This window comes from Mus musculus, chromosome 3, assembly GCF_000001635.26.
Source record: "Mus musculus strain C57BL/6J chromosome 3, GRCm38.p6 C57BL/6J".
Taxonomy (NCBI): Eukaryota; Metazoa; Chordata; class Mammalia; order Rodentia; family Muridae; genus Mus; species Mus musculus.
Genome location: NC_000069.6, coordinates 9,791,098 through 9,815,561, shown reverse-complemented (window position 1 = coordinate 9,815,561; position 24,464 = coordinate 9,791,098). Strand labels below are relative to the sequence as shown.

Here is a 24,464-nt window from a genome sequence, read left to right as displayed (position 1 = left end):
ATCATAAATCACGCTTAAAAGCGCTCCTGCCAACACATCTGCTTCTGCAAGTTACCTGTCTGCGTCCATCCGAATGTGGGAGGCAGGTTCCACTTCATTTTCTGTAGATAGGATATCGACCATGTTTGTATGAGAGATTTCATTTCCTCATGAAGTGGGGTTCAGCAGCCTGGGAAGTGCGTGGACAGAACATGAGAGGACAAGAGAAGGGTCTTCTAAGCCAGCCTTTCTCTACTGTGTGCTCATTGTCAGGCCATTTACGGGTGACCAGGGACAGACTGGCCTGGACCCAGGCTGGTGCTGCCTGTCTCTGGCTGGAAACCAGCATCAGTGATGTATAGAATCGATAGAGAAGAGATACTGGCCGTTTTATTCACAATTCACTCCAGGTTTGCCATACTGGAGAGAGAGACAGGGTTTCCTTCAAAACTTGAGGTAAGCACTCTTTCCTGGGGTTATTTTCATTGACAGCAATCAATCCATTTTCTTCTGTGACACTGATTGTCCAGAGAGGCTGATGTCTTCTGTCCAGGTTTTCCCAAAGGGATATGGGCAGCCTGGGTTGTGTGATCAGTCTCACTGCCAAACTGCTCATGGTGGCGCTGGGCCATGTCTGGGAAACTTGCATAAAGACAAGGCACATCAGACGTGGATGCAAAATGGTCCCCATCTGTGCCCACAGTTGTAAGCAAAGGAAAGAGGAATATCAGTGACACCCTTAAAAGGGAAAAACTGTGAGCAGTTAATTGCGGCTTGAAGAGCAGACAGGGGGAACTAGCTTTGGGTATAGGAACAGCATTCCATGAGTTGATTGTGTGCATTGTCCATAAAGTCTGGACACATTTTCTAGATATATGCATTATAAAATAATATTGGCATACCATTTATTATGGAGATTCATCTATTTCTATACTTTATTACCACATGAGGTCTTTAATTAAAACAAAACTTAATTGAGCTAGGTAGCATTCTCAGTGGCTGTCTGTGTCTGTGGTAGCTGGCTTACTCTCCAAAGAGAAGATGTTTTATCTGCGGTAGATTTGGGTCAGAGATGGGGTCAGGTCTTGTTTTTAATGAGGTAGATTTGGGTCAGAGATGGGGTCAGGTCTTGTTTTTAATGACTTTTTTTAAACATTTGTTATATTTTATTTAGGTGTGTGTGCATGAGTGATTGAGTGGGTATGCGCGTGCATGTGTGTATATGTGTGTGTGTGTGTGTGTGTGTGAGAGAGAGAGAGGGGGGGGGATGTGCACCTGTGTACAGTGCCTGTGAATGCCAGAAGGTTTTGAATCCCTCGAGTGACAAGCAGTTTTGAACTGCCCAGTGTATGTATTGGGAATAGAATTCCAGTCTTCTGAAAAAACAGTAAGTGCTTTTAACTTCTTTTGTTTCTTCTTTTTTTTTTATTGGATATTTTCTTTATTTACATTTCAAATATTATCCCCTTTCCCAGTTTCCCCCACTCTGGAAACCCCTTATCCCATCCCCCCCCACCGCCTACTTCTATGAGGGTGTTCCCCCCACCCACCCACTCTTACCTCCCTACCTTCATATTCTCCTACATTGGGGACCAAGGGCCTCTCCTCCCATTGATTGCTGACAAGGCCACCCTCTGCTACATATATGACTAAGGCCACGGGTCACTCCATGTGTACTTCTTGGTTGGTGGTTTAGTCCCTGGGAGCTCTGGGTGTGTGGTTGGTTGATGTTGTTGTTCTTCCTATGGGTTGCAAACCCCTTCAGCTCCTCCAGTCCTTTCTCTAGCTCCTCCATTGGGTTCCCTGTGCAGTTCTGGTTTTATTCAGCCAGTTTGATGGCACCACAAGGCACTATACAGTCAGCATGCTGTTTTCAGAACAGTCATCCCTTGATATTCATGGGAGATGTTTTTCAGGATGTTCTACAGATGTCAAAATCAGAGGATATTCAGACCCATGTATAAAATGGCATAGTATTTGCACATAACCTATACATATACTTCTATTTACTTTAAATCGTCTCTAAATTACATGTAGTTTGAAAAATGGAAATGCCACTTGGCCTCCATAGGCTCACCATATTTAAATACTTGGGCTCCAATTGGTGGGACTATTTGCGAAAGATCAGGAAGTAAGACCTTGTTGGAGGAAGGGCACGCTTTGCGGGATTTCAGAAGCCCATGATACCCCTTATTAGCTCTCTCTGCCTCAGTGAATGGAGATGTAAGCGCTTGGCTACTGCTCCAGTGCCATGCCTGCCTGCCTGCTGCCAGGTTGCCTGCTATAATCGGCATGGCCTCTACTGATCTGAAAGGGAAGGTCCCAAACGGGCTCTTTTCCATAAGTTGCTTTGGTCACAGAATAGAAAAGTAACTAAGACACCAGGCAAACAGTTGGTACATTGTAATTGTTTGAGGATAACAAAAAGAAAAAAAGGTTGTATATGCTCACAACTGATACTTTTTTGCTTATGAATATATTTGGCAGGAGGCTAGTTGTATCCATAGATGGAGACCCTCAGGGATTTGGGAGGCATAGTATATATATTTAATCCCTTACCTTCTAAATATTTGCTAAAACTCAGTTGTTGGTTTTTTTTTAAATATTTTTTAATTTTATGTATATGTGTGCTTTTTCTGCATGTGTGTCTGTATGCCATGTGCAAACAATGCCCAAGAAATCTGAAAGAAGGGGTCGCCCCCTGGAGCTAGAATTACCGATGGTTTAAGCCACATGTGGATGCTGGGCACAGAGCAGCAAGTGCCCTTAACCACTGAGCCATTTCTCCTGCTGAAGGCAATTGCTCTGACACATGCTAGGACATACTGTTAAGGCCTCACTGTTCCCGCCTCGTCAGAGGGTGAAGTGAGTGGAATGGTGGTGTGGAATGTCAAATGCATGTATACGTGGTATGGTATGATCTGTCTAATGAACACATGTGCAGTGTGGCCTGTCTAATGCATGCATGCACAGGGCCTGTCTAAAACATGCATATGTGGTATGGCCTGTCTAATGCATGCATGTGCAGTGTGGCCTGTCTAATGCATGTATCCTGGAAGTGTTTTGGTTGCACTCAGAGAGCTGGCAGAAGTCACAATCTGGCCTCCATTCCCTGTATTTTTCTGTGATTTTTTTTTTTCTCTTTAAGTTCACCAGTACAAGAAATAAGTGCCAGATTTTATATCAGATAAAGAGATTAAAGAATGAGTTAATAAGATCCCTATGCCATCTGACCAGTAAAGTGGCATATTCCAGTGACTTTCCTGAGGGAACAATTTTCAGTGTTTTTTCTTCTGTATACAGTAGGGGGAAATCTTAATCTACAAAGTTACAATATTGTTTAGTTTGTCATATCAGCTCCATGATGAGAGCTTAGATTTTGGTATAGCTGTACAGAAGGGCGTAGTCGTCTGATGGAGAGTTGTGGGTATCTATGAGTGAACGCCTTCTCTCTGAGATCCAGGGAGTCTAGCAAACTGTCGAACTTCATATACCTAAAATGAAATCACATTTAAAGTGAATAACTTTTAAATACCATTATTAAAAGTCATATTGTCACTATAATATACATAAATTTCTTTTTTAAATTCAGGCAGATGTCTAAACCACTATTGTGAAGGTACTTGCTTTAATTATGTAGCCTGGGATATACCTGTCAGAAATATGATTGTAAAGTATGCCATTGATTGATGGGCAAATGTTTCATGGATTTTGGCATATAGCAAGGCCTGCCATGAGTTATCCGTCCACGTATTTGAATTCTCAGGTTTCTATGAAGGAAATGAACCAGTGTTCCTGCCTCTTTGTCAGTTCTCCCTTGGACCTATGAATTATGATCTTCTCATCTACAGTGTACAGATACCCAGCCTACCCTTCTGTTCCACATGTGTCCTGTTACATCTTCTCTCCCTGCGGTCTTGCCTTACTGTCTCCCATCACTAGCTGCACAGATAAGACAGATCAGTCTGCCGTAGCTTCATCCTTTAAGGTCTGTTATACTGTCTGCTAAGCACTGGTCCCATATTATGTTTGTAGTCTCTAGCTAGTCTGCATTCTGCCAGATCTGGCCAGCCCTTACGTTCTTACCTGATGCTGAGAGAATTTTCTAGTATATTGATTTGTTCATATCATTCTTTAAAATATTACATTGTTTCTTCTGAACATGGGTCCAGACACTTTTGTGTCCTTAGCATGGCATACAGAGTCTCTAGAGATGAGACTCCTGATGGTGGATTAGCCTGCTTTCCTACACTTTCCTAGGTTCTAGCTGAGCACGCAGTGTGCTCAGATGTGTCCTGCAGCCTTGCGTGAGCTATCCCTGAGTCCAGCTACTAAGTCCTGCTTTACTTTTCAGTGCCTCCCTTCTCTGAGAAGCTGATGCTGATTGTCCGATGCCCCACACAATATGCTTTAAAGGCTTTCCACTTCCATTCCCATAATGTTATCAGCTTCAAGAGCGTTTCATGCTGTATTGTCTTAATACCTACTTCCCAGTGGCCAGCATTAAATCTACTCTGTAGTAACCAGATATTTGTGACCTTGAGCAAATTCAGTGTACTGTCTGTCTAGTTGTCTTCATCCAGATAGCAAATCTTTTCTCATAGAGTTTCAGGAGATAAAAGAACATACAGCATCAACCCAATGGTCGGCACACAAGTAGAGCTCCATCATCACTGTCTTCTAATGTTATAGTCCGCCCAAAGAGTGTGCACAGGACACTCGCTCAATGTATATAGATCTCTATTGAGTTTAAAAAAAAAAAAAAAGAGCTGGGCGGTGGTGGCGCACGCCTTTAATCCCAGCACTTGGGAGGCAGAAGCAGGTGGATTTCTGAGTTCGAGGCCAGCCTGGTCTACAGAGTGAGTTCCAGGACAGCCAGGGCTATACAGAGAAACCCTGTCTCGAAAAACAAAAAACAAAACAACAAAACAACAACAACAACAAAAAGGATTTGACAAATTATCGAAGAGGAAGTTTAGAAAGATTTTAGGATATGTGGTCCTTGTAGTTGTAATACTGTACCCCAGGAGAACTAGGAAATCCTCTAAACATTGCAAGTGTATTTAATATTAACAAGGTAAACTACAAAAATTAGACCTTTTATTTGTGAAAAATATTAGGATTGTTAAGATATATGCCAGGTAAGGGGAAAGATATTCATTGTTCGTGGATCAAGAGATGCAATCCCTCTTCAAATTAATCAGTAACTACAACACACCTAGTCTTCAAAGCTTTTTTTTATTATTTTCAGAAAAACTGAAAATGTTGAGAGTATTCTCCCTACTTTCTTCACATTTACTATGTCATGTGGACAGAGACACTCACAATCTTTTTGTACTGAGCTATCTTTTCAAGAAAATTTGTGATATGAATATCTATGAAGGAAAGAGATAGCACTTCCCTGCAAACAAAGAGTAGGCTTGTTTTATTGCCTGACAAGATATTGTCTCCTTGCAGCGGAAGGCTGCATTAAGGACAACACAAGATCCCTGTACACTGTTGGCGTGATGCAAACCTACAGCAGTCATGGCGTCCACCAGGCCTTTCTCTGGCGCCACTGGAATGTGAGCATCAGGCAGAAGAGACAGAGGATAAAACCTGTGCTGATTGTCTTTCTCTGGCACCCATAAAGATGAGCAGGTCACTATGTTAACTTGGAGTTGCAGAGGCCTCAGGGGTTAGGAGTACTGGCTGGATTTCCAGAGCCCTCGTGACAACCAAGAACTATCTAACTCCAGTTCCAGGGATCTAGGGTCCTCTTTGGCCTCGAAGGGCACCAGGCAGGCATACAATGGACAGACGTATATGCAGGCAAAACAAGCACACTCATAGCATACAAAAAGTAAAAAATTAAAAGTGTGTTAGCTTGAGAATTTGATGAAATCTGAGATCTCTTTCAATTCTTCACAGAATTCAGGAATCCCTACTTGTAAAAGTCATTTAACATACTGAATTATAAGGGTGAACAATTAAAATGAGTGCAATGCTTACTCAAAAAACAGAGCAAATCGGCCAGCTATTACTGTCCCCCAAAGGAAAATTGTTTGCTGATTCTACTTTTCTCTCTCCTTTAAGATGACAAATGTACCTCTTCAATATATCTGATGCCTTTCACCCTGACAATTTCTGTGACCTTACCTTTGTTAGAATTTAGCATTTCTGGGCTTTTCTATTGACATGTTAAGCTGTATTTTCCCCCAGTATTTTTATGTACAGTGTGGTTGTTTAAATATTTGCATTAAATAAGCAAGACAGTTTCATTCAGGCTCTTTCCTTTGAGAAAGCTCTTTCCAGTTCTTTTCTGTGTCACCATGTCCTGCTCCCTCTTATTACACCTAAATATATCATAGTCATTTCTCTGTTTACTCATTGCAAGGATAACCACATTGTAGGGTCAAATGCATTAGAGGGAGAGATAGAGGGCCATTAATAATGATTATGGAGTGTTGTCTTAGTGCCAGGAGCTACTGTTTGGGAGGTAATGGACACTGGGGAAATTAAAGATCATAAAAATTGTATTAATGTCCAGTTGTAACTTTAACAAACTGCTATCACAGCACAGTGTTCCAATTTTCACAAACTTCTAAATCACTTGGTGACTTTGAGTCCTTTTGGGAAGGAATTGCTATATAAATAACACACAGACAACGGGGCATTTTCCAAACCAAAGCTCTTTGGGATACTAGATATTGAGTGATTTTTGATAAAAACGAGTTATGGCTGCACAATGTAAAAATAAGAGTAAGACTTTATTTGCAGGGATCTTGAGCTTGGAATCACTAATGATTCCAATCACTATGTACACATAATTGAAGGGTACTAGTGACAACTACAATGTCTTTCCATTTTTATAACTGTGACACCCCCCCTAAAATCATGGTGAACAGTAGAAAGAATTGTTCTATGGATTTTCATAGCCACTTTAGGTCTTTATAACCATGTTTTAGTATCTAGTACATGAATGACTGCAGTGTCCTCTCCAGCTGAGGGCTTGCTTATCTGCCTCAGTGACTGGACCCTGGGTACTAATGGGCATCATTGCCCATGCGTATATCCCCAGTGCTCGCTGGGCTGTCTCTGGGACCTTATGCAAGTAGAGCCATGCTCTGTGTATCTTGTGACTTGCTTCTTTTATTCAGTTATTTTGCATCTAACTGTAGTTTATTTTTGTTGCTTTGTAAACTAGTGTTTTATGACTATTCAAAGATCATCTATCCAGTCACCATTGATGTTACCTTAGGTTTTATTGTCTTCTTTGCTTGTGAATAGAGGACTAAGTATACACATACCACACACACATGCACACACACTCACACATGCACATACATACACACCCTCTTTAAAATGGGGACCAGCAAACTCTTTTTTATAAATGAACACTTAGTACATAATATAGGCTTTGCAGAGTACATTGGTCTCTGCTATCTATCCTTTAAAGAAAATTGTAAAAACCACTCTTGGCTTGTAGGCCATAGTTTCTTGGAACTGTTCTCAGATAACACCCAAGAGGAGAAATGTCTATCATCAATTATAGACACAGCCATTCTGACATGAAATGGGAATTGTTTTCAGTGAGATTAAGCCTACTTATCCTCCCTCCCACAAGCAGTGGGAGAGAGATCCCAGCATGCATCATCCGTATCACAACTGAGTGTTATCATAGTCTTCATTTGCTGGTGTGTGACAGTCCTTCCCACTCAAGACGGAGCACTGCTGTGGTGTGTGACGGTCCTTCCCACTCAGGACTGAGGATAGTAAACTTGACCTTGTGGTAAAAGAAACTTTTCACCTTGCTTATTCAAAGTTTTGTGGATTTTTCTTTCATTTTTAACTGTATATTGTTCATCTTAAGCTGGTGTTTGCATATGATATGAGGTATGATTGAGAAACTACACTTCATTAACCAGTTGTCTGAGTATTTTTAATGACACTCAGGCAGTGCATATGGATTCCAGGATAAGCTGAAATTAAATAGTAAGTGAACATGTAGCTGAAATGAACATTTAAACACAAGGACACATTTTTCCTTTTCCTACAATGAGAGCAAGAACTAGCATTGGGCCTCAACTCCTTTACCATAGTCCTATCTCAGAAAAGCAAAGCAAGTGACTTTCCCTTTATATTACTCCTATCTCTATGTTCTGATTTAAAGTATGCTTTCATAATTTATTCTGTTATTAGCTACTGTATGTCAGCCATGTTAAAAATATGATATGCCTGCTAAAGCAATTAGCGTTGTATATGAAAAAGATCACAGGGCCCTACCACCAAAAATCTAACAAACAAAACCCCTCCTGCTGTAATGTAAACTGTAACATTGAACAACTTCCCATGCTGACTGTGAAGCACAGTCTGTTGATTGCATTGACAACTCGGCTTTGTATCTAGAAGACTCAGTGTGACCAAACAAGCCTTAAGTTTATTTAGCATTATTCTTAGTTCTAAGGCACTTGGATATAGGAGCTGTGGGCAGACCTCAGCTCTGGCACACTGTCCCTTGTGGCCTTTTCACAGAAAGGACACATATTCTCGTGTGTCGAGACTGGGCAGGAATGGCTAGTGTTTCCTTGAGAGGTATCCTGGGGCAGGTGTGGTGTTTTGAACTCTCATGTTGACTACACTCGTAGAGCACAGTGCAAGTTTTCAACACAGCTAGTTAATCTGCACTACATGTTGCTCACTGTAACGTGCTCTTTGTTGGATACTTTCGGATTGGCTGTATGTCAAGCTGGTGAGGAAGCTTAATTCTCCTGCATCTTCAGAACGGCTTGATAATGCTTGCTTTATAGTTCACTGAGTACGGTACCGTGCTGTTTCCTTCTGTTCACCCAGCAATGAGAAAATAGCTGCATCAAGCAGTATTGTAATGAATTTTCCTAGCCCAAGGAGCTGCCGTTTGCTTCTAATTGCTATGTGGAGCATGAAATCAGAGCCCCAAGTTCCTCAGAACTTCTGCAAAAGAAGGCCCCATAGTCACCCAGCTACCTCAGAGAACGTACAGCGTCTCTTAAAGAGCCTTCTCAATGGCACTTACGCTCACTGCCATGCCATATCTTATTTGGCTCTATTGCCTTTAACTGAATTTCTCAAGAGTAATCCATTTGTGTTCATTGGCGGAAACTCACATCAATGTATGTTACAGGGACGTCCACTCATTATTAGCTAATGCTTTTGCCACACTGTACATTTTACTTCGAGAGTTGACTAACGTGAGCTAGGATGTACATTAAGACCTTAGTGGCACTTTAGTAATGTCACTTTGTATGTGCATCCTACAAGCAGGTCACTGGGGAGAAACCCTCAGAGACTACGACGAGATGTAAGTCCTAGGTGGCTGCTTCTCATTAAACAGAAAAGAAAGATTCCCTCAGATAATTACCCAAGTAGGAAAGGAACTCGAACATAGGAGTTCTTGGTAGTAATTACGAATTATCACCCACACATAAAAGATCTCCTTCTGCTTTCTAAACGAAAGTGAACATCACTAAGTATTTTCTTTGAAAAAAAAATATTTAAAGCATATTACTTAAAAACCCTTTAAGTCTTTAATAACCATCCCAAATTGATTTCATGTAACCTTCTGCTACTACTTGATAAAAATTTTCAGTGTAGCAAATGCAATTTCCTTGCTTAATCACAATTCTAAATTTAGCCTCAATACAAAGGGAAGTATTTTCTCTCTGCCTCCAGAAAGATGGCATAGACATACTTTCCTCTGTTCTGCTAAGTCCAACTAAAACTCAATGTATAGTATATGAATCAAACATAGGATTCTAAAGATGACGAGGAATCAAGACCCTGTGGACCCTGCGCACAATCCAATGATACATGTCCTGGGTTTCCTTCCACTTCACATACCCCAGATCTGGAGGAGAAAACATTATTGAGAAAACACCAACATAAACTAATTAACAAGCAATCACACAGCAGCACCAGTAAAATAGAAAGTGTTTTCTGTAGTTAAATTGCCAGAATGTGATGGCCTTGACAAGAAACCCTTAATCAACAGTCCCCACTCTAAGGCACTGTTCTAGAGAAATGCACGGCTCCATTCCGACAGCAGTCACTGGTGGGAAGCAGCAATCGGCCACGCCTGCTAGGCTGCAGTTCCCCAGCCTTCCTCACTGGTGGTGTCACAGACAAAAGCATTCCTTTCAGGTGGGTGCTAATAAAAACCTGCATTCCATCTCCATACAAGTAAAGAACATAGAGAGGCCTGGATGACCCACTTCCAATAGTGTGGCCCTTTTTCTTCTCCTACTGAAGTCAGAATACATCACACAAGAAACAATGGGTGACTCCTCCGAGCCAGGAAAGCATCCATGAAGGCTGAATAGAGACTCAGAGTCTCACTCCTGCCAGGCCTTCAGAGGAAGTCCTCCCCTCAGACATCAGTGGAGTTGTGCTAGGGAGTCCTAATGACACCTTCCTTCTCCCACCCCTACCCAGCTTCCTTAGCTGGAGTTGATATCGAAAGAATGCAAGGGATCCAGCAATTTCTACCATATTTCCATATGTCCACATTTTGATGAAGAACAAACCAAAAAACAAAACCAAACAGCAAAGTCAAACCATGTTACAGAAGGAACAAGGCAGCCTCTGGGGAGAGAAGGCTCAGTCAGTGGAGGCCAGCACTAGATGACAGATGTGAGAGCTGCCCGCTAAAGACGTTAGAGCACCACCATGAACCAGGAGCTACAAATGTGAACATTGACCCCTAGCAAGCAAGTGGGAAATACAGTGAAGATCTCGTGCCCTCCTGGAATGGAAAAGTCTAGGAACCGGAAGGAAGGCCTCAGTGGAGACACTGTAGAACCAGATGGAGGGCACACAGCACAGGTCAGTGAGCTGGGAGTTAGAACCATAGAAATTATTCAGTCGGAACAATGGAGAGAAAGTAGACTGAAGAATAAAATAAAAGAACCCCAGGAATGGTAAGAGTGTGCCAAAAATCTAACATTGTATCTTTGGAACACCCTAAGAATAGGAAAAGGCAGGGAACTGAAACACATCTGAGTAAGAAACGAAAACCTACAAAATTTGACCAGAAATTTGACAGACATAAGAAATGCCATCTAGTTGCCTGGATAACTCTCCCTGTAAGCCTTGATCCTAAAACTGTGAATGCATTGTTGTATATGATAAAAGGACTTCCCAGGGGTGATGGGATTTTTGAGATAAGAAAACACCTTGTGTCATAAGAGTTCTCCTAAGAAACAGACAGAAAGGGCACTGGGACGAGTGCTCAGCAGTCAGGCCTGCAAGGAGCACTGGAAGCTGTGAGGTCAGGAGGTGGATCTGCTTTGGACTTCCAGGTCAGTGCAGAACTTCTTACCTCTGCATCTGAAAGACAATCAATTCAAGATAGTTTAAGCTCTGAAACTTATGAAAATTCCTTACAGCCACAGTATAAAACTAATCTACTGATTTAACCTCAGACAAAAGGAAGCCATGCCATGGTGCACCATGCCCCTGAACAGAGTGCCAAGGAGACAAGCCTGGGAAGCATGCGGTGTGGCTGCAGTCTGAATGCCAGTGGACAGAAACTACAAAGACCAAAAGGACTTGACACTTCAGTATTCTAAGTGATGTAAGAGCTGTCTCCCCAGAATCCTGTTTCCCATGAAAATACCCTTTAGGAGGAAAAGGAAATCAAGGTACTCTCTGGTGAAAGAAAGCAATCACCAGTAGATCTCTCTAAGGGATTTGCTAAAGGACATGCCCTAAAAAGAGATAATAATCTTGTAAGATCAAGAAACTTAAAAAAAATGCAGTGAATATAAGTATGGCTGAAGAATATAGGATTTCCAAAGGTTTTGTTGTTGCTGTTGTTTGTTTGCTGTCTTTTTCAAACAGGGTTTCCCCATGTAGCCCTGGCTGTCCTAGAACTCATGTAGACCAGGCTGAAACTCACAGAGATCCCTCTGCCTCTGCCTCTGCCTCTGCCTCTGCCTCTGCCTCTGCCTCTGCCTCTGCCTCTGCCTCTGCCTCTGCCTCTGCCTCTGCCTCTGCCTCTGCCTCTGCCTCTGCCTCTGCCTCTGCCTCTGCCTCTGCCTCTGCCTCTGCCTCTGCCTCTGCCTCTGCCTCTGCCTCTGCCTCTGCCTCTGCCTCTGCCTCTGCCTCTGCCTCTGCCTCTGCCTCTGCCTCTGCCTCTGCCTCTGCCTCTGCCTCTGCCTCTGCCTCTGCCTCTGCCTCTGCCTCTGCCTCTGCCTCTGCCTCTGCCTCTGCCTCTGCCTCTGCCTCTGCCTCTGCCTCTGCCTCTGCCTCTGCCTCTGCCTCTGCCTCTGCCTCTGCCTCTGCCTCTGCCTCTGCCTCTGCCTCTGCCTCTGCCTCTGCCTCTGCCTCTGCCTCTGCCTCTGCCTCTGCCTCTGCCTCTGCCTCTGCCTCTGCCTCTGCCTCTGCCTCTGCCTCTGCCTCTGCCTCTGCCTCTGCCTCTGCCTCTGCCTCTGCCTCTGCCTCTGCCTCTGCCTCTGCCTCTGCCTCTGCCTCTGCCTCTGCCTCTGCCTCTGCCTCTGCCTCTGCCTCTGCCTCTGCCTCTGCCTCTGCCTCTGCCTCTGCCTCTGCCTCTGCCTCTGCCTCTGCCTCTGCCTCTGCCTCTGCCTCTGCCTCTGCCTCTGCCTCTGCCTCTGCCTCTGCCTCTGCCTCTGCCTCTGCCTCTGCCTCTGCCTCTGCCTCTGCCTCTGCCTCTGCCTCTGCCTCTGCCTCTGCCTCTGCCTCTGCCTCTGCCTCTGCCTCTGCCTCTGCCTCTGCCTCTGCCTCTGCCTCTGCCTCTGCCTCTGCCTCTGCCTCCTGAGAACTTCCCTAAGTTTTATATGAGAGTGACACACACAAATTTGTAACTGTCCGATGTGCATGCACAAATGGATAACAGGACAAAGAAGGATAAAGGTTCATAGGGGAGAATATTAAAACAGAAAAGATGAAAAAAATATTGGGTGTAATCTCAGAAGAGCTTGTGCATTGAAACTTGGGTACTGATGAAGCAGGGTGTGGTCATGGTGAGACCCCGTGTGCTGATGAAGCAGGGTGTGGTCATGGTGAGACCCCGTGTGCTGACGAAGCAGGGTGTGGTCATGGTGAGAAGATCCCGTGTGCTGATGAAGCAGGGTGTGGTCATGGTGAGAAGACCCCGTGTGCTGATGAAGCAGGGTGTGGTCATGGTGAGAAGATCCCGTGTGCTGATGAAGCAGGGTGTGGTCATGGTGAGAAGACCCCGTGTGCTGATGAAGCAGGGTGTGGTCATGGTGAGAAGATCCCGTGTGCTGATGAAGCAGGGTGCCGCCGTGGGTGAGAAGACCCCACGTAGTGAAGATGCTGATTCCTCCAGAGCTGCTGTGCTGGCTTAACACAGTTTCTCTCAAAATCTCAGCAAGAGTTTTTTGTAGACCTAGGCAAAATTATCCTAAAATGTATATAGAAAGACCAGGGCTAGAATAACTCTAACAATTGTGAAGGAGCTGAACAAGTGGCATCGAAAGAAGGATGAACATCAGAGGAATCAGATAGAAAGTCAGAGCTGAGTCATACAAGATACTCACTCACCTGAGGATAGATAGACCCAAAAGCACTTACATGAAAGAATAAATAAGAGGAAATACTGATAAGTAAGATGTCTCTAAAACCTGCCTAGCAGAAAACCTTGTTAGGGGTTTGAAAAGACAAGCTACAGAGTGGAAGAGAATAATTGTAAAGCCTGTTTGCAAAACAGAGGGCTAGGGAAACTCCAGCAACAGGAACAGGAAGTGATGCTGTTAGAGCATACTCACGGGTATATGGCCTGGAGGGGTAACTTAGCACTCACCTCGCATGCTTAATGTTCTGGATTCTATTCCACACAACACAAGGGCACTGTGAGAAAGAAGAAATGGGCCAAAGGAATAGACATTTTATTAAAAGTGGGGGGTATACAGGACCTCAAGTATATTTTGTTGACCCATTTAATGCTAGTAAAGTTGTTTTTTGTTTTTTTTTGTTTTTTTTTTTTTTGCTTATATTGGTAGCATATATTTAAGCATTGTAAAGTATAATAGAAACTCCAGATTTCTAACTTCTCTTAGGAAGAAATAGAAAATTCACTCCCAAAATACTTCCCCAAATCATAACTGTCTAAGGGTTGCTCTTCCATGGAAGGCTTGTGCTCCTCCGCACTGTCCCCATCAGTGTCAGGTAACATTCTGAGACACTGAAAGGAAACAGGAGCCAGCAGCTACATTTTTCTCCTTCCCCTTGTGGGAGGCTATCTTCTTTATTGTTACAATTACTGTAACATTTCTTGCTAAAGATTTCCTAGTGGTTTCTCTGGGGTTTCAACAGAAGGCTTGTGGCTGATTATAGTTCGTGTCTTACATGATTTGGTTCGTGTAAGAGGAAATGTTTCCTCAGTGTCTGATTTTCTAATGAGCCATTTTAGTTCTATAACTCAGAGCCTCCCACCCGACCGACTCTTGCTGGTCTCTCTTCTTAGGGGACCCGAAGTGGAAAGACTTTCCTGGGTTTTATTAACTCGGTCTAAAGGGGTTAACACAAAGGAAATAGAAGAACGTTACAGAAGGAATTTACTATGGTGGCCATGATTAATAAGCTATTCTGATTGAGAAACTTGGCAACACTTAGCACATTTTGTTACAAAGTAGACATCAGAAGTAAAGCCATTATGTTTGATATTGAACTCCCAAGTAACTTGGTATTTTCTAAGCACAATAGTATTGCGTACTATGGTACAGTTAGACAGGCTGTTTGTCTGAGCAAGGAGTATATGGCAGAACTAAAAGGAAAGTAGATGGTTAGTGCAGGATTGAAGGATGGCCAGAGTCCATGACTGTAATAGCCTTTCAGGCTACCTAGAGAAGTGGCTTCCGTGTTCTATTTGGCTTTTCCCATGGATCCAAAGTAAGAATGGAGGACTAGGGATATAATCAGTAGGCGAGCACTTGTCTCACGTGGTTAAGACCTCAGGTTCCACTCCTAGCCCTGTCATAGGTACTAGGATAAGGTGGCCACTAGAGAGATCTCTCAGATGTTAGGACTTGCGGCTCTTGCAATGGACTGGAGTTTAGCTCCCAATGCCTACACTGAGTGACCCACAATTACCTAGTGTCAGCTCCAGGAGCATCCAACACTGTCTTCTGGATTCTCTGGACACTTGTAATACACAGATGTGAGGGAGGGAAGAGTGGGGGAGGAGGGAGGGAGGGAGAGAGAAAGGCAGGGAGGGAGGGAGGGAGGGAGGGAGGGAGGGAGAGCTTGGTTATAAAGGTGGCTTTCTGAGGTGAGGCTGGGCCTCAGCACCCTGCATATGCTGACCTCCCCAAATGTGGAAACAACCACTGCATAATTTATGGTATTGGGGGGCTGCTCCCCTATTATTATGAAAAGAAAGAAATATTTAGCAAAGAAAAGAAATTTACATAAGGAAAAGTAGAAAGAGAAAGAAAGAGATGGAAAAATGAAAGTGCTACTTGGGATTAAAGCTCGCCATCTGGCTGCTAATTTATGTGATTGCTGTTGGAAGGAGAGGTTCTAGTGACCTTATGCCCCAGCATCTGTAAGAAAGAGGATAAAGGAGTGGGTGAAAGGAGTGGAATGGAGGCAGGGGTGAGGGTCTGAGTGTGAAATCTAGAGCTGAACTGTTGGAATTGTCTCTGTCTCTCACTGTCCTAGCTCTGACCTCTCCATGCTTCAGTTTTCTCCTCTGTGAGTGGGAATCACGCAGTCTCCGTAGGAGGGCGATGTTGTCAGAGAATGCAGTAGTGCCCGGTGCGTTGTCAGCCACAGCACTGGCTGCTGGAGAGGACAGGCACAGGCTCAAGAATGGCAGAGGCTCGCACTTGACAGAGCCATGCTTGGGCTTGGGACTTTGTCATCCGTGAGTTTTTCCTGATGTCTCAGTAGAACACCTATTTCTGCCTTTAGATATTTGTCCTGACTTAGCCTATGTGCTAAACTCAGATAGCTCAGTGTGTTCAAGACACACCAATTCGTAGCATAGAAAGAATACTTTGGCAAGACCTTGGCCAGGAAAGAGACCTAAGGTTTTATTTGTTCATTCCTAAGGCCCAGCAAAGAGAAGTCTCCCACATACAAGGAATTAGTTGACTGGCCTCAGCTTTTGCTGTTTTGTTTGGAGAGTACGGTTGTTTTGGAGTACTGTTGCTGCTGTTGTTGTTTGGAGACATTCTTACTTAGGCTGGCTTTAAACTGTAGCCCAGGCTGAGTTAGGCTCAGAGCACCCCCTCCAGCAGTCTCTTCAGTGCTTACTCATAGCTCCTGCCTTAGCATCAAGTCTTTTCAGATATTTGTTTTTAAAGTATCATTAATAATAGATTTTAAAGTTTTGAAGTTGATTTTAAATAGGTTATATTCACTTTGCCAGAATAAACAGGTACATGAAAAAATATACAACTAAATAATGTATGCCCAGAAAACCGTAGAACTACGCGATGTATACAAATAAGATACAACTAAATAACGTATACCAAAACCATATATACCACCCCCTCCAAAAAAACCCATATATACCACCCCTCCAAAACCCATATATACCACCCCCTCCAAAACCCATATATACCACCCCCTCCAAAACCCATATATACCACCCCCTCCAAAACCCATATATACCATCCCCTAAAAAAAAAAAAAAAAAACCTCGACCATAGCCAGCAGAAACCTTCCATGGTTTTAATTTTGAGTGTTCAGAGCCCTTTATAGCAGTGGACCTGTACAGGTGGTCTGGATCTTCACGGATCTATTTCCTGTTTCATGAGCTTGATGGTTGTGGGACCACAGGCACCAGAGCAGTGATGCCCAAGTCTGAGAGGCTGGAGTCCCATCTCAGGGAGCTGCCCTTCCTCCTCTCCCAGAGCTCTGCTGAGCTCATCCGAGTCTGTTTCGGATGTAAAGAAGGACCAGCATAAGCAACCAGCATTCTGACTCAAGAGAGCAGAAAGACCGGTTTGAACTGGGTAGGTGGGGAGTCGGAAAGATCAAGTCCAGGGGGAGGTGACAGATTGATAGCATCCTGTGCCAAAGTCCCAACTCACAAGGGAGTCAGATGAGCCAGGGACCCCTCAGCCCTTCCCAGAGAGCCACGGTTTATTTAGGAAGCTCTAGAACCTAGATCAATCAATCCCCTTGCACTGATTCTCAGTGTGTCACTTTCAGCAACATTTTAATATTCTTCCTACATCCTGAGTTATTGATTGAACACTCTCATGTTTTTTAAGCCCACCTCCTTCAGCACAGCACCCTTGAATCCCATGCATACTTTTATGATTCCTAAATTGGTAGACGAAATGTTAGTTACGGACAAAAATACAATCTCTTCACACCTGGAAAAATTAATGTTTTTTTTTTCCCCAGAAAAGGTACCATATGATGGGAGGAGACCAGTTGCTATTTGCTTGTGAGTGGAGAGACGGATGTCTGCCAGACAGAGTAAAGAGCCTGCCTGTCCCTTTCAGCCTCCTAAAATATTAGTGGTGCAACACTGATGTAATCTGAATATTATTGAATATCCTTCACATTCTGGCTACTTTCACAGCTGAAATCTAGAGGGAAATAACCATAATCAAATTCTCCTGCTTAGAAATTAATGTTCCGAGTCTGTTTTAGGAAATATATAATAACCGCGCTGTCAGGGTATGGGAGGGGCTGCTTTAGAAGATGCCTCAGAAAACTTACAGGCCAGTGGCAACTCAAATACAGTTCTGGGATTGTTAGTGATTCTAAGCTGATTTGCAGTGCACATCCTTGTGGCTTTGGCAGTTTGGTGGGGCTCTCAAACGCCAAGGCAACGCTTTATGTAAGCTATGACTTTAAAGCTTGTCATAAGGTAGAAAATGGGGTCAGAGAAGAACAGTGGTCAGGGCTACATCACTGGACCACACATATGTAGAAGTCCAGAAATCCAGAAGCTTTCAGCTCACTGCCAAAAAGCAGAGTGTCCAGTCTCACACGTTATCTGTGTCTTCACTCCCCCAAAGCAGCATGTGATGAACAAGCCTACTCCTGAGCAATGCTCATCTCTAACTCCATCCCAGCATCTTGGAAATGTATTTAGGCCATTGGAAGAATGCCCTATGTCAGGTAGAGTGATGGCTTGGTTGTTAAGAACATGCTCTGTTCTTGCAGAGAACCTGACTTCAACTCCCAGCATCCAGGTGCGGCAGTGTACAACCAACTGCCTGTAACTAACTCCTGCTCCAGAAAATGCCTTCATCTGAATTCCATAGGCACCAGCTCTCACGTGTACAGAAACCTCCATGCAGATGTATATACATATACACATAATTAAATCTTTAGAGAAAGAATACAGACCCCATGACAAGCAAACACAAGCAGTCTGACATGCTTCTCTATATGGCACAGAGTGTGGCTTATTCTCATCTTAAATCCCAACACCCCATAGTAGGGTCAGAGAAGAAAAGCATTGCGGAGTGAGCCAAAGGCTGTACAACACTGGAATCTAGATGTTGGAGTCCCACAAAAGGACAGGTTACTAGTTCCACAGCCTGTCTAGGCCTGATACCTTTTCACTTGTAAAATGACACAGTTGAACTGGACAGGCCTTGAGTGTATGCTTCCTCGACTAACATGCATAGGAGGAACTGGGGTGTCCTGTAAATTGCAGATCCTGACTCAGTAGGTGTGACCTGCGGCCTGTGTTTTGTTTTCCTGTAGAGGAGTCCTGATACTGCTCTACAATGCTCACACTGCTGGTCCACTGATCTCTCAGCGTTTAGTTAGTTCTGTGCATGTGTGTCTGTCAACTAGATGGCTCTGTGACATTGCAGGAAAGATGGGGGCTTTCACCAGTGACCCTCCCATGGAATCAACAGTCCTCATTCTTCATAATTAATCTCTATCAGACACTCTTTACTATGTAATTATGCATAACAATTTCATGTGCACACCAGAAAGCACTGATAGATTTAGTCCCAGCTTACCAGACTTGACAACAGAAGACAGAAATATGTATAAAGACAGTAATAAATAGTAAGTTATGATATATGCCCATTCAGACATTGAGTACATTCAAATAGAACAAGCATATATTTAGATGGACCATAGAATATTTGTATTCAACATCTTTTTTTTTTCCTTTTAATCTCTGGTAAATGAAGTATATTTCTGACATAAAACAAGATTTCTGTTTCTCTCTTCCTGGTGAGAGCTGGGAGTGGCAAGGTCAATTTCTGAACTGCTTTTTTTGAAGACTGACTGATTCTGGCCTCCTCAGCCCCAAACCTTAACCCTGTGACTGACTGTGCAGCTGCCTCGGCTTAACTTGGGGTTAAACCCCGAGTGTGTCCTCACAGGTTCATTGACTGACTCTCAGTGCTTCCTGTCCAGGGCTTTGACCCAGCCGTCACCCTTGTGAATCAGCGTGGGAAGAAGTGGACAGCACTATCTCTGAATCACAGAGCTGTGGGCACTACCGAGGAGGGGGCCAGCGCATCCGAAGCCTCTCGGTCATTATATCAGAGGAAGGCTGGCTTGGTACTCGCTCTTCTGTACACACAGGTCTCATGACCTAGCCTGAGGATGGGATCGAAGGAGCAACAGTAGGCAGCATTGACCCCTGAAGGCAGAGCTGGATCTACTCCTGAGGGCCATCCAGACACTGTGCTGGAAACAACATCTGGTACCCATGGTGATAAGCCAGTTTATTAGAACTGAATCCCTGGTTAGAAGAGAGATGCTAGGATGACTCAGGGAACTGATTTATTCTAACTCAGCAAGGACTGAATTATCACAGGTCTGTTCTATCTACTCAAGGGTTTCCCAACTAAATACTAGTAGTGAAATTAGAAACCCTTCATTTAACCTTCTCTGACTCATGTGAACACATGTGATAATTAATAATGGTCCTATGCACATACATAGGAATACAGCCATGCAGAGAAAACAATACATACCATGCCCTCAGCACACAGACGTGCATCCATGGGAGGAGAGGAGTAACTGTGAAATCTGATACACTGTTTTGAAACGTGGCCCTACCACTGCAGGCTGCATCAGTTCGCCTTTCAGACTGCAGCTGTTCCACCTGCAGGGTGATGTTGGCGTGGCTTCCGTGCAGTATGTGTGTGCACTGTCTGAGGTGCAGATGGGTGGAGTTATGTAGCATGATGTCTGAAAACCTAATCACAGTCAGCAACCATAAGAAACCTGATTATGTGACAGCCCCTGTGAAATTGTGCCTCAGGGGAAAAAATAGAAAGAAAGCGTCCACGTTTGTGTTTGTCTCTTGCTTCGTATGCAGGCCTTTGTGCGGGAGGTTGTGTCTGGGTTCATAAAATGTCACGCTGCTTATTAGGAATGAAGCTGTGGTGAGGACAAAGCCTGCATTGATTAGGTAGGCTCAGCCCTGTTCACTCAGTTTTGTCACACGTAGCTGTTGTTTCCCTGTTAACTATCTATACATAAACCTAGCAATAAAGGGTGAAAGCAGCCTGCTCATATTAAGGAAAACACGAACCCATAGATGATTACTGAATTGGAAAGCTAAATCTTAAAAAGCCATAAATGACAGTCCATCTACTTTGCACCAATGCCTCTTACTGTCTCTCTGAGCATACAGAGTTGTACAGACATGACAGGATGCCGCACATCCCGCTAACCGCTCACAGGGAGGTAAGGAGAATGGAGGAGTGGGTCTGGACTGTGGTCCTGGGAAGAGAAGGATGCCCTCCACGTGCAGCCAGGGAGAAGAGGCACGAGTAGGAGCGGTGCTGACGCCTTCCACCCGTGTTAGAAGGGCATGAAGACCACAGGCAGAGGGTGTGAGGCAGACTTCTAAAATGCAAATGATCCATAGGGGCCAAATCTGAGTGAGGCCTTGGACGGGCCATCACCTCAAACCTGCTCACACAGTGTCTGAACAGGGTGTTACTGCTTCTATGCAGGGAGAGAGTTGTTCATCTTAGGTTGAATGTAACAGTAGTTAGGACAGTTAGTTCTTTCCCAGATTTATTGTGCACTTGAGTCATCTGTGACAGTATTAAAATGCAGATCCTATAGGTCTGAGACCTGCATTTCTAAAGAGCCCCTAGGTATTGCTGAAGCTGCTGGTTCAAAGACTGTATTTTGAGTAGGAAGTGTCTAACCCATTTTCTCCCCGAACTCTCTGTTTCCCACTCCCATCCTACTTACTTCTGTTCCTCCCTCCGTACGCCCGTGCCGTTCCTTCACTCTTTCTCTGATAGTTGCTTCCTGCTTGCTGACCTAACTCTCATGCTGTCTCGTTGGAGTCACTCTTGCATCCAGCCTGAGTCTTTGCTTAGACTTTCCCCCTTTCTTCTTTAAGCGTGCATACTAAAGCTCCAGTCCTCCAAAACTCACCGTTTCCTGAGTCCATCACCTCCCTTCTACTCCGGGTAGGGCTGAGAGGGCCTGCATGGCCATGCTCCAGGTCTCATGTCTGCTGCTCCTTCACTCCTCCTTCCTTCTGTATAACTGCCTGCCAGTCATGTTGTCGCAGGTTGAACCTAAGTCTCCATAGACTCAAGTCTGGAGAGCTTGTTCACCAGCTCGGGGACTGTTTTGGAAAGCTATGGAGTGTTTAAGGGATGAAGGCTGGCTGGGACAAAGCACTAGGGACAGGCTCTTAGGGGTTTCAGCCAGGCTCTGGCCATAGTTCAGTTCTCTGCTTTCCTCTGATCCATCAGTGTGAGAAGCTGCTCTACCTCATGTCCTACCAAAAGAAGGAACCAACAGCTTGCCTTCCCCACCATGATGGCCCACAATCCCTCTGAAACCATGGGTCAAATGAAGACTTCCTCCTGTTAAGTGGGTTACCTCTGGTAGACAGCTCAGTCTCCAGACCTTAAGTCCTTCCTTCCCCTCCCCCACTGTGTGCTAACCTCCCCTCCCCCACTGTGTGCTGGCTTCCCCCCCCCCACTGTGTGCTGGCCTCCCCTCCCCCACTGTGTGCTGGCCTCTCAGCCCAGCCCCTCCTGCTCCTGAGCTTTCATTCCTTCAGTGAGCACCACAGCAGCCCACCAGGTGGACAGCTCAACCTCTTCTCTACCACTAAGCTCCATGAGGACAGGAAAATCTGTCTGTCTTCATCAGTATCAAAACTCCAAGGGGCCACAGTGACGGGTATATGGAGAGATTTAAAATAGTTGTAGTTAAACAGAATTAGAAAAACATATATTTAAAGCCCTCTTGATCTTTCAATAGCTAGGACTAAGGAATGCCCCTGTGTTAGCACTCATTTGAATCTAAAAATGCTGTTTAGTAAAAACTGTTGAGCCTACCAGGCCCTTTGAAGATTAGGACTAAAAAATGACCAAAATTAAACTCTCTTCAAAAGTTTCTGTCCCTTGTCTCAGTCAAGGACCTCAGGAAGGTTGCTGGCTAAAGTGAGGATTTAGTCAACCTCATTGCTCTTCTCCTGGGACACAACACAGAGATGCAAGCAGTCAGCACTTAATGATTCTGGCCTGGCCTCTGACTCCTGTGGTCCTCCCAGCAAGAGAGCAACTGTCTGTCTCTAAGATGGCAATGACCCAAGTCACAAAATGCAAGATCTTCCATTAAGAACCCATTCTGCCACTTGCTCTTAAGGACACTAACAGCGAAGGAGACTGATGTTCATAGACGTTGTAGCCATGCTTACTTTTAGTGTACTCCAAAGTCACATCCATGCTAACGATGTTCTCATTTATAGCCTGTATGATGGCCTCCTGACTGGATGATAGGAGATCTTAAAGCAGTTGCATTATACATTCCCTGATGGCTGAGTGTGGGACTTGTTTAGCTCCATAGCCTGATTTTAAATTTGGGTCATTTGTATTTTGGAGTTTGGTTATTTGGATTCCTTATGTATTCCAGATACAGAGTTGGAAAATATCTCTCCCACCCTGTGGGGTACCTCTTCATTCAGTTACTCATTTCCTTTGCTATACGGAAGCATTGGCTTCATGAGGTCCACTTGTCAAAAGTTGGTGTAATTTCCTAAGCCACTAGAGCGCTGTTTAGGAAACCCTATCCTGTGCCCCAGTGTTGAAGCACATTCCGGGGCATCATGTCTTACATTGAGGCCTTTGATCTATTTGTAATTGAGTTTTGTGTAAAATGAAACACAGGGATCTAGTTTTTTTTATAATATGTTGATGTTCAGGTTTTCCAGCGCCATTTGTTAAAGACACTAACTTTTCTCAGATGCATATTTTTGGCATCATTGTTTAACATTAGGTGACTGTAATTATGTGGACTTATATGTGGATCCTCTATTCTTTTCCATGACCTGGGTCTGCTTTGTGCCAAAACCATTCTATCTTTCTTACTATGGCTCTGTAGTATTAGTTGAATTGAGTGTACTATCTCCTGTAGTATTCTTTTTGTTCGGAATTGTTTTAGCTAGCATTGACTTTTGTGCTTCCATATAAAGTTTGTATATATCTGCAATTTTGATTGAGGTTTTGAAAGAACCTAGTGGGGAAACCCCCACTCAGCTCCCGATTCGGCGTGTACCCAAGAATCACGAATAGAACACAACACCTTGATGTAACAACACGAGGTATTTTAATGGCGGAGCTCCGGGTCGAAACGTATCTCACACAGGAGACAGTGGATTCGACCACGAGGCTTGGAAGCTAGGGGTTTTTATAGAAAAGGAGTGGGGCTGGGGGAGGAATTGGCACGGTTTCACATGATTGGTCCATTTAAACATCAGCAGCCTGTAACATTTAACTTAGGTCAGAGGGGTGGGAGATAGGGAGGCGATGGGCCTACCCGGGCATGTCCTGGTCTGTTCTGCTATGTTCTCAGCCCCAGGTTTCAAAGCTCACAAACAACTCTTTGGGCTATTTGACATACATCACATGAATCACAGGTCTCAAGTTTTATTTCCTTTCAGTTTCATTCAAATTAATAGGTTGTTCTTAGTAGAGGGGCTGTTTTCACAGTAGATTTTCTTCCAATCCAGTAGTGTATAAGGTCTTTCCATCTTCTAGAGTTTTCCTCCGTTTATTTCTTCTGTGTCGACATTATCATCCTGGAGGTCTTTCTTACCTTGCTTATGTTGATTTCAAAGTTGTGAGCAGAGTTGTTTTCTTAATTTCTTTCTCAGTATTTTTGCCGTTGGGATATAAAAAGGCTTTTGGCTATTTACATTAATTTCTATACTACCATCTTTCTGAAAGTGTTTATCAGCTTTAATAGTTTCTCTGGTGGAATCTCTAAAGTCTCTTTTGCATAGGATCATATCATCTGCACAATGTATCAAGGATGCAGTGACTTACTTCTTTTCCTATTTACATGGCACTACTTCCTTTTCTTGTCTTACTACTGCAGCTGAGACTTCAAGAAGTCTGTTGAATAGAAGTGGAGAGAGGGAGCAGCCTGGACTTCCTACTAGTCTTAGTGGCAATGCTTTAGGTTCTTCTCCATTTGCATGATGTTGGGACTTTCTGGGGCACGAGCTTGCAAATAATGACACGAAGACTACATTTATTTATGAATGCCTAGAACTTAAT

The 24,464-nt window shown here is 43.9% G+C and overlaps 1 protein-coding gene across 5 annotated transcripts in view; it reads left to right on the top strand.

Moving 5' to 3' along the window:
* Pag1 (phosphoprotein associated with glycosphingolipid microdomains 1) overlaps nt 1–24,464 on the top strand; it is a 146,206-nt gene that overhangs the window by 18,123 nt on the left and 103,619 nt on the right. For 2 of the 5 annotated variants that reach the window (XM_030252928.1, XM_030252927.1), the window contains one exon: nt 1–24,464. This exon is cut by the window's left edge and continues 12,612 nt beyond it. The exons of the other annotated variants lie outside the window; for them this stretch is intronic. In XM_030252928.1, the coding sequence (XP_030108788.1) occupies nt 11,765–12,772 (1,008 nt within the window). In that variant the 5' untranslated portion in view covers nt 1–11,764 and the 3' untranslated portion in view covers nt 12,773–24,464. 5 annotated transcript variants of the gene reach the window in all.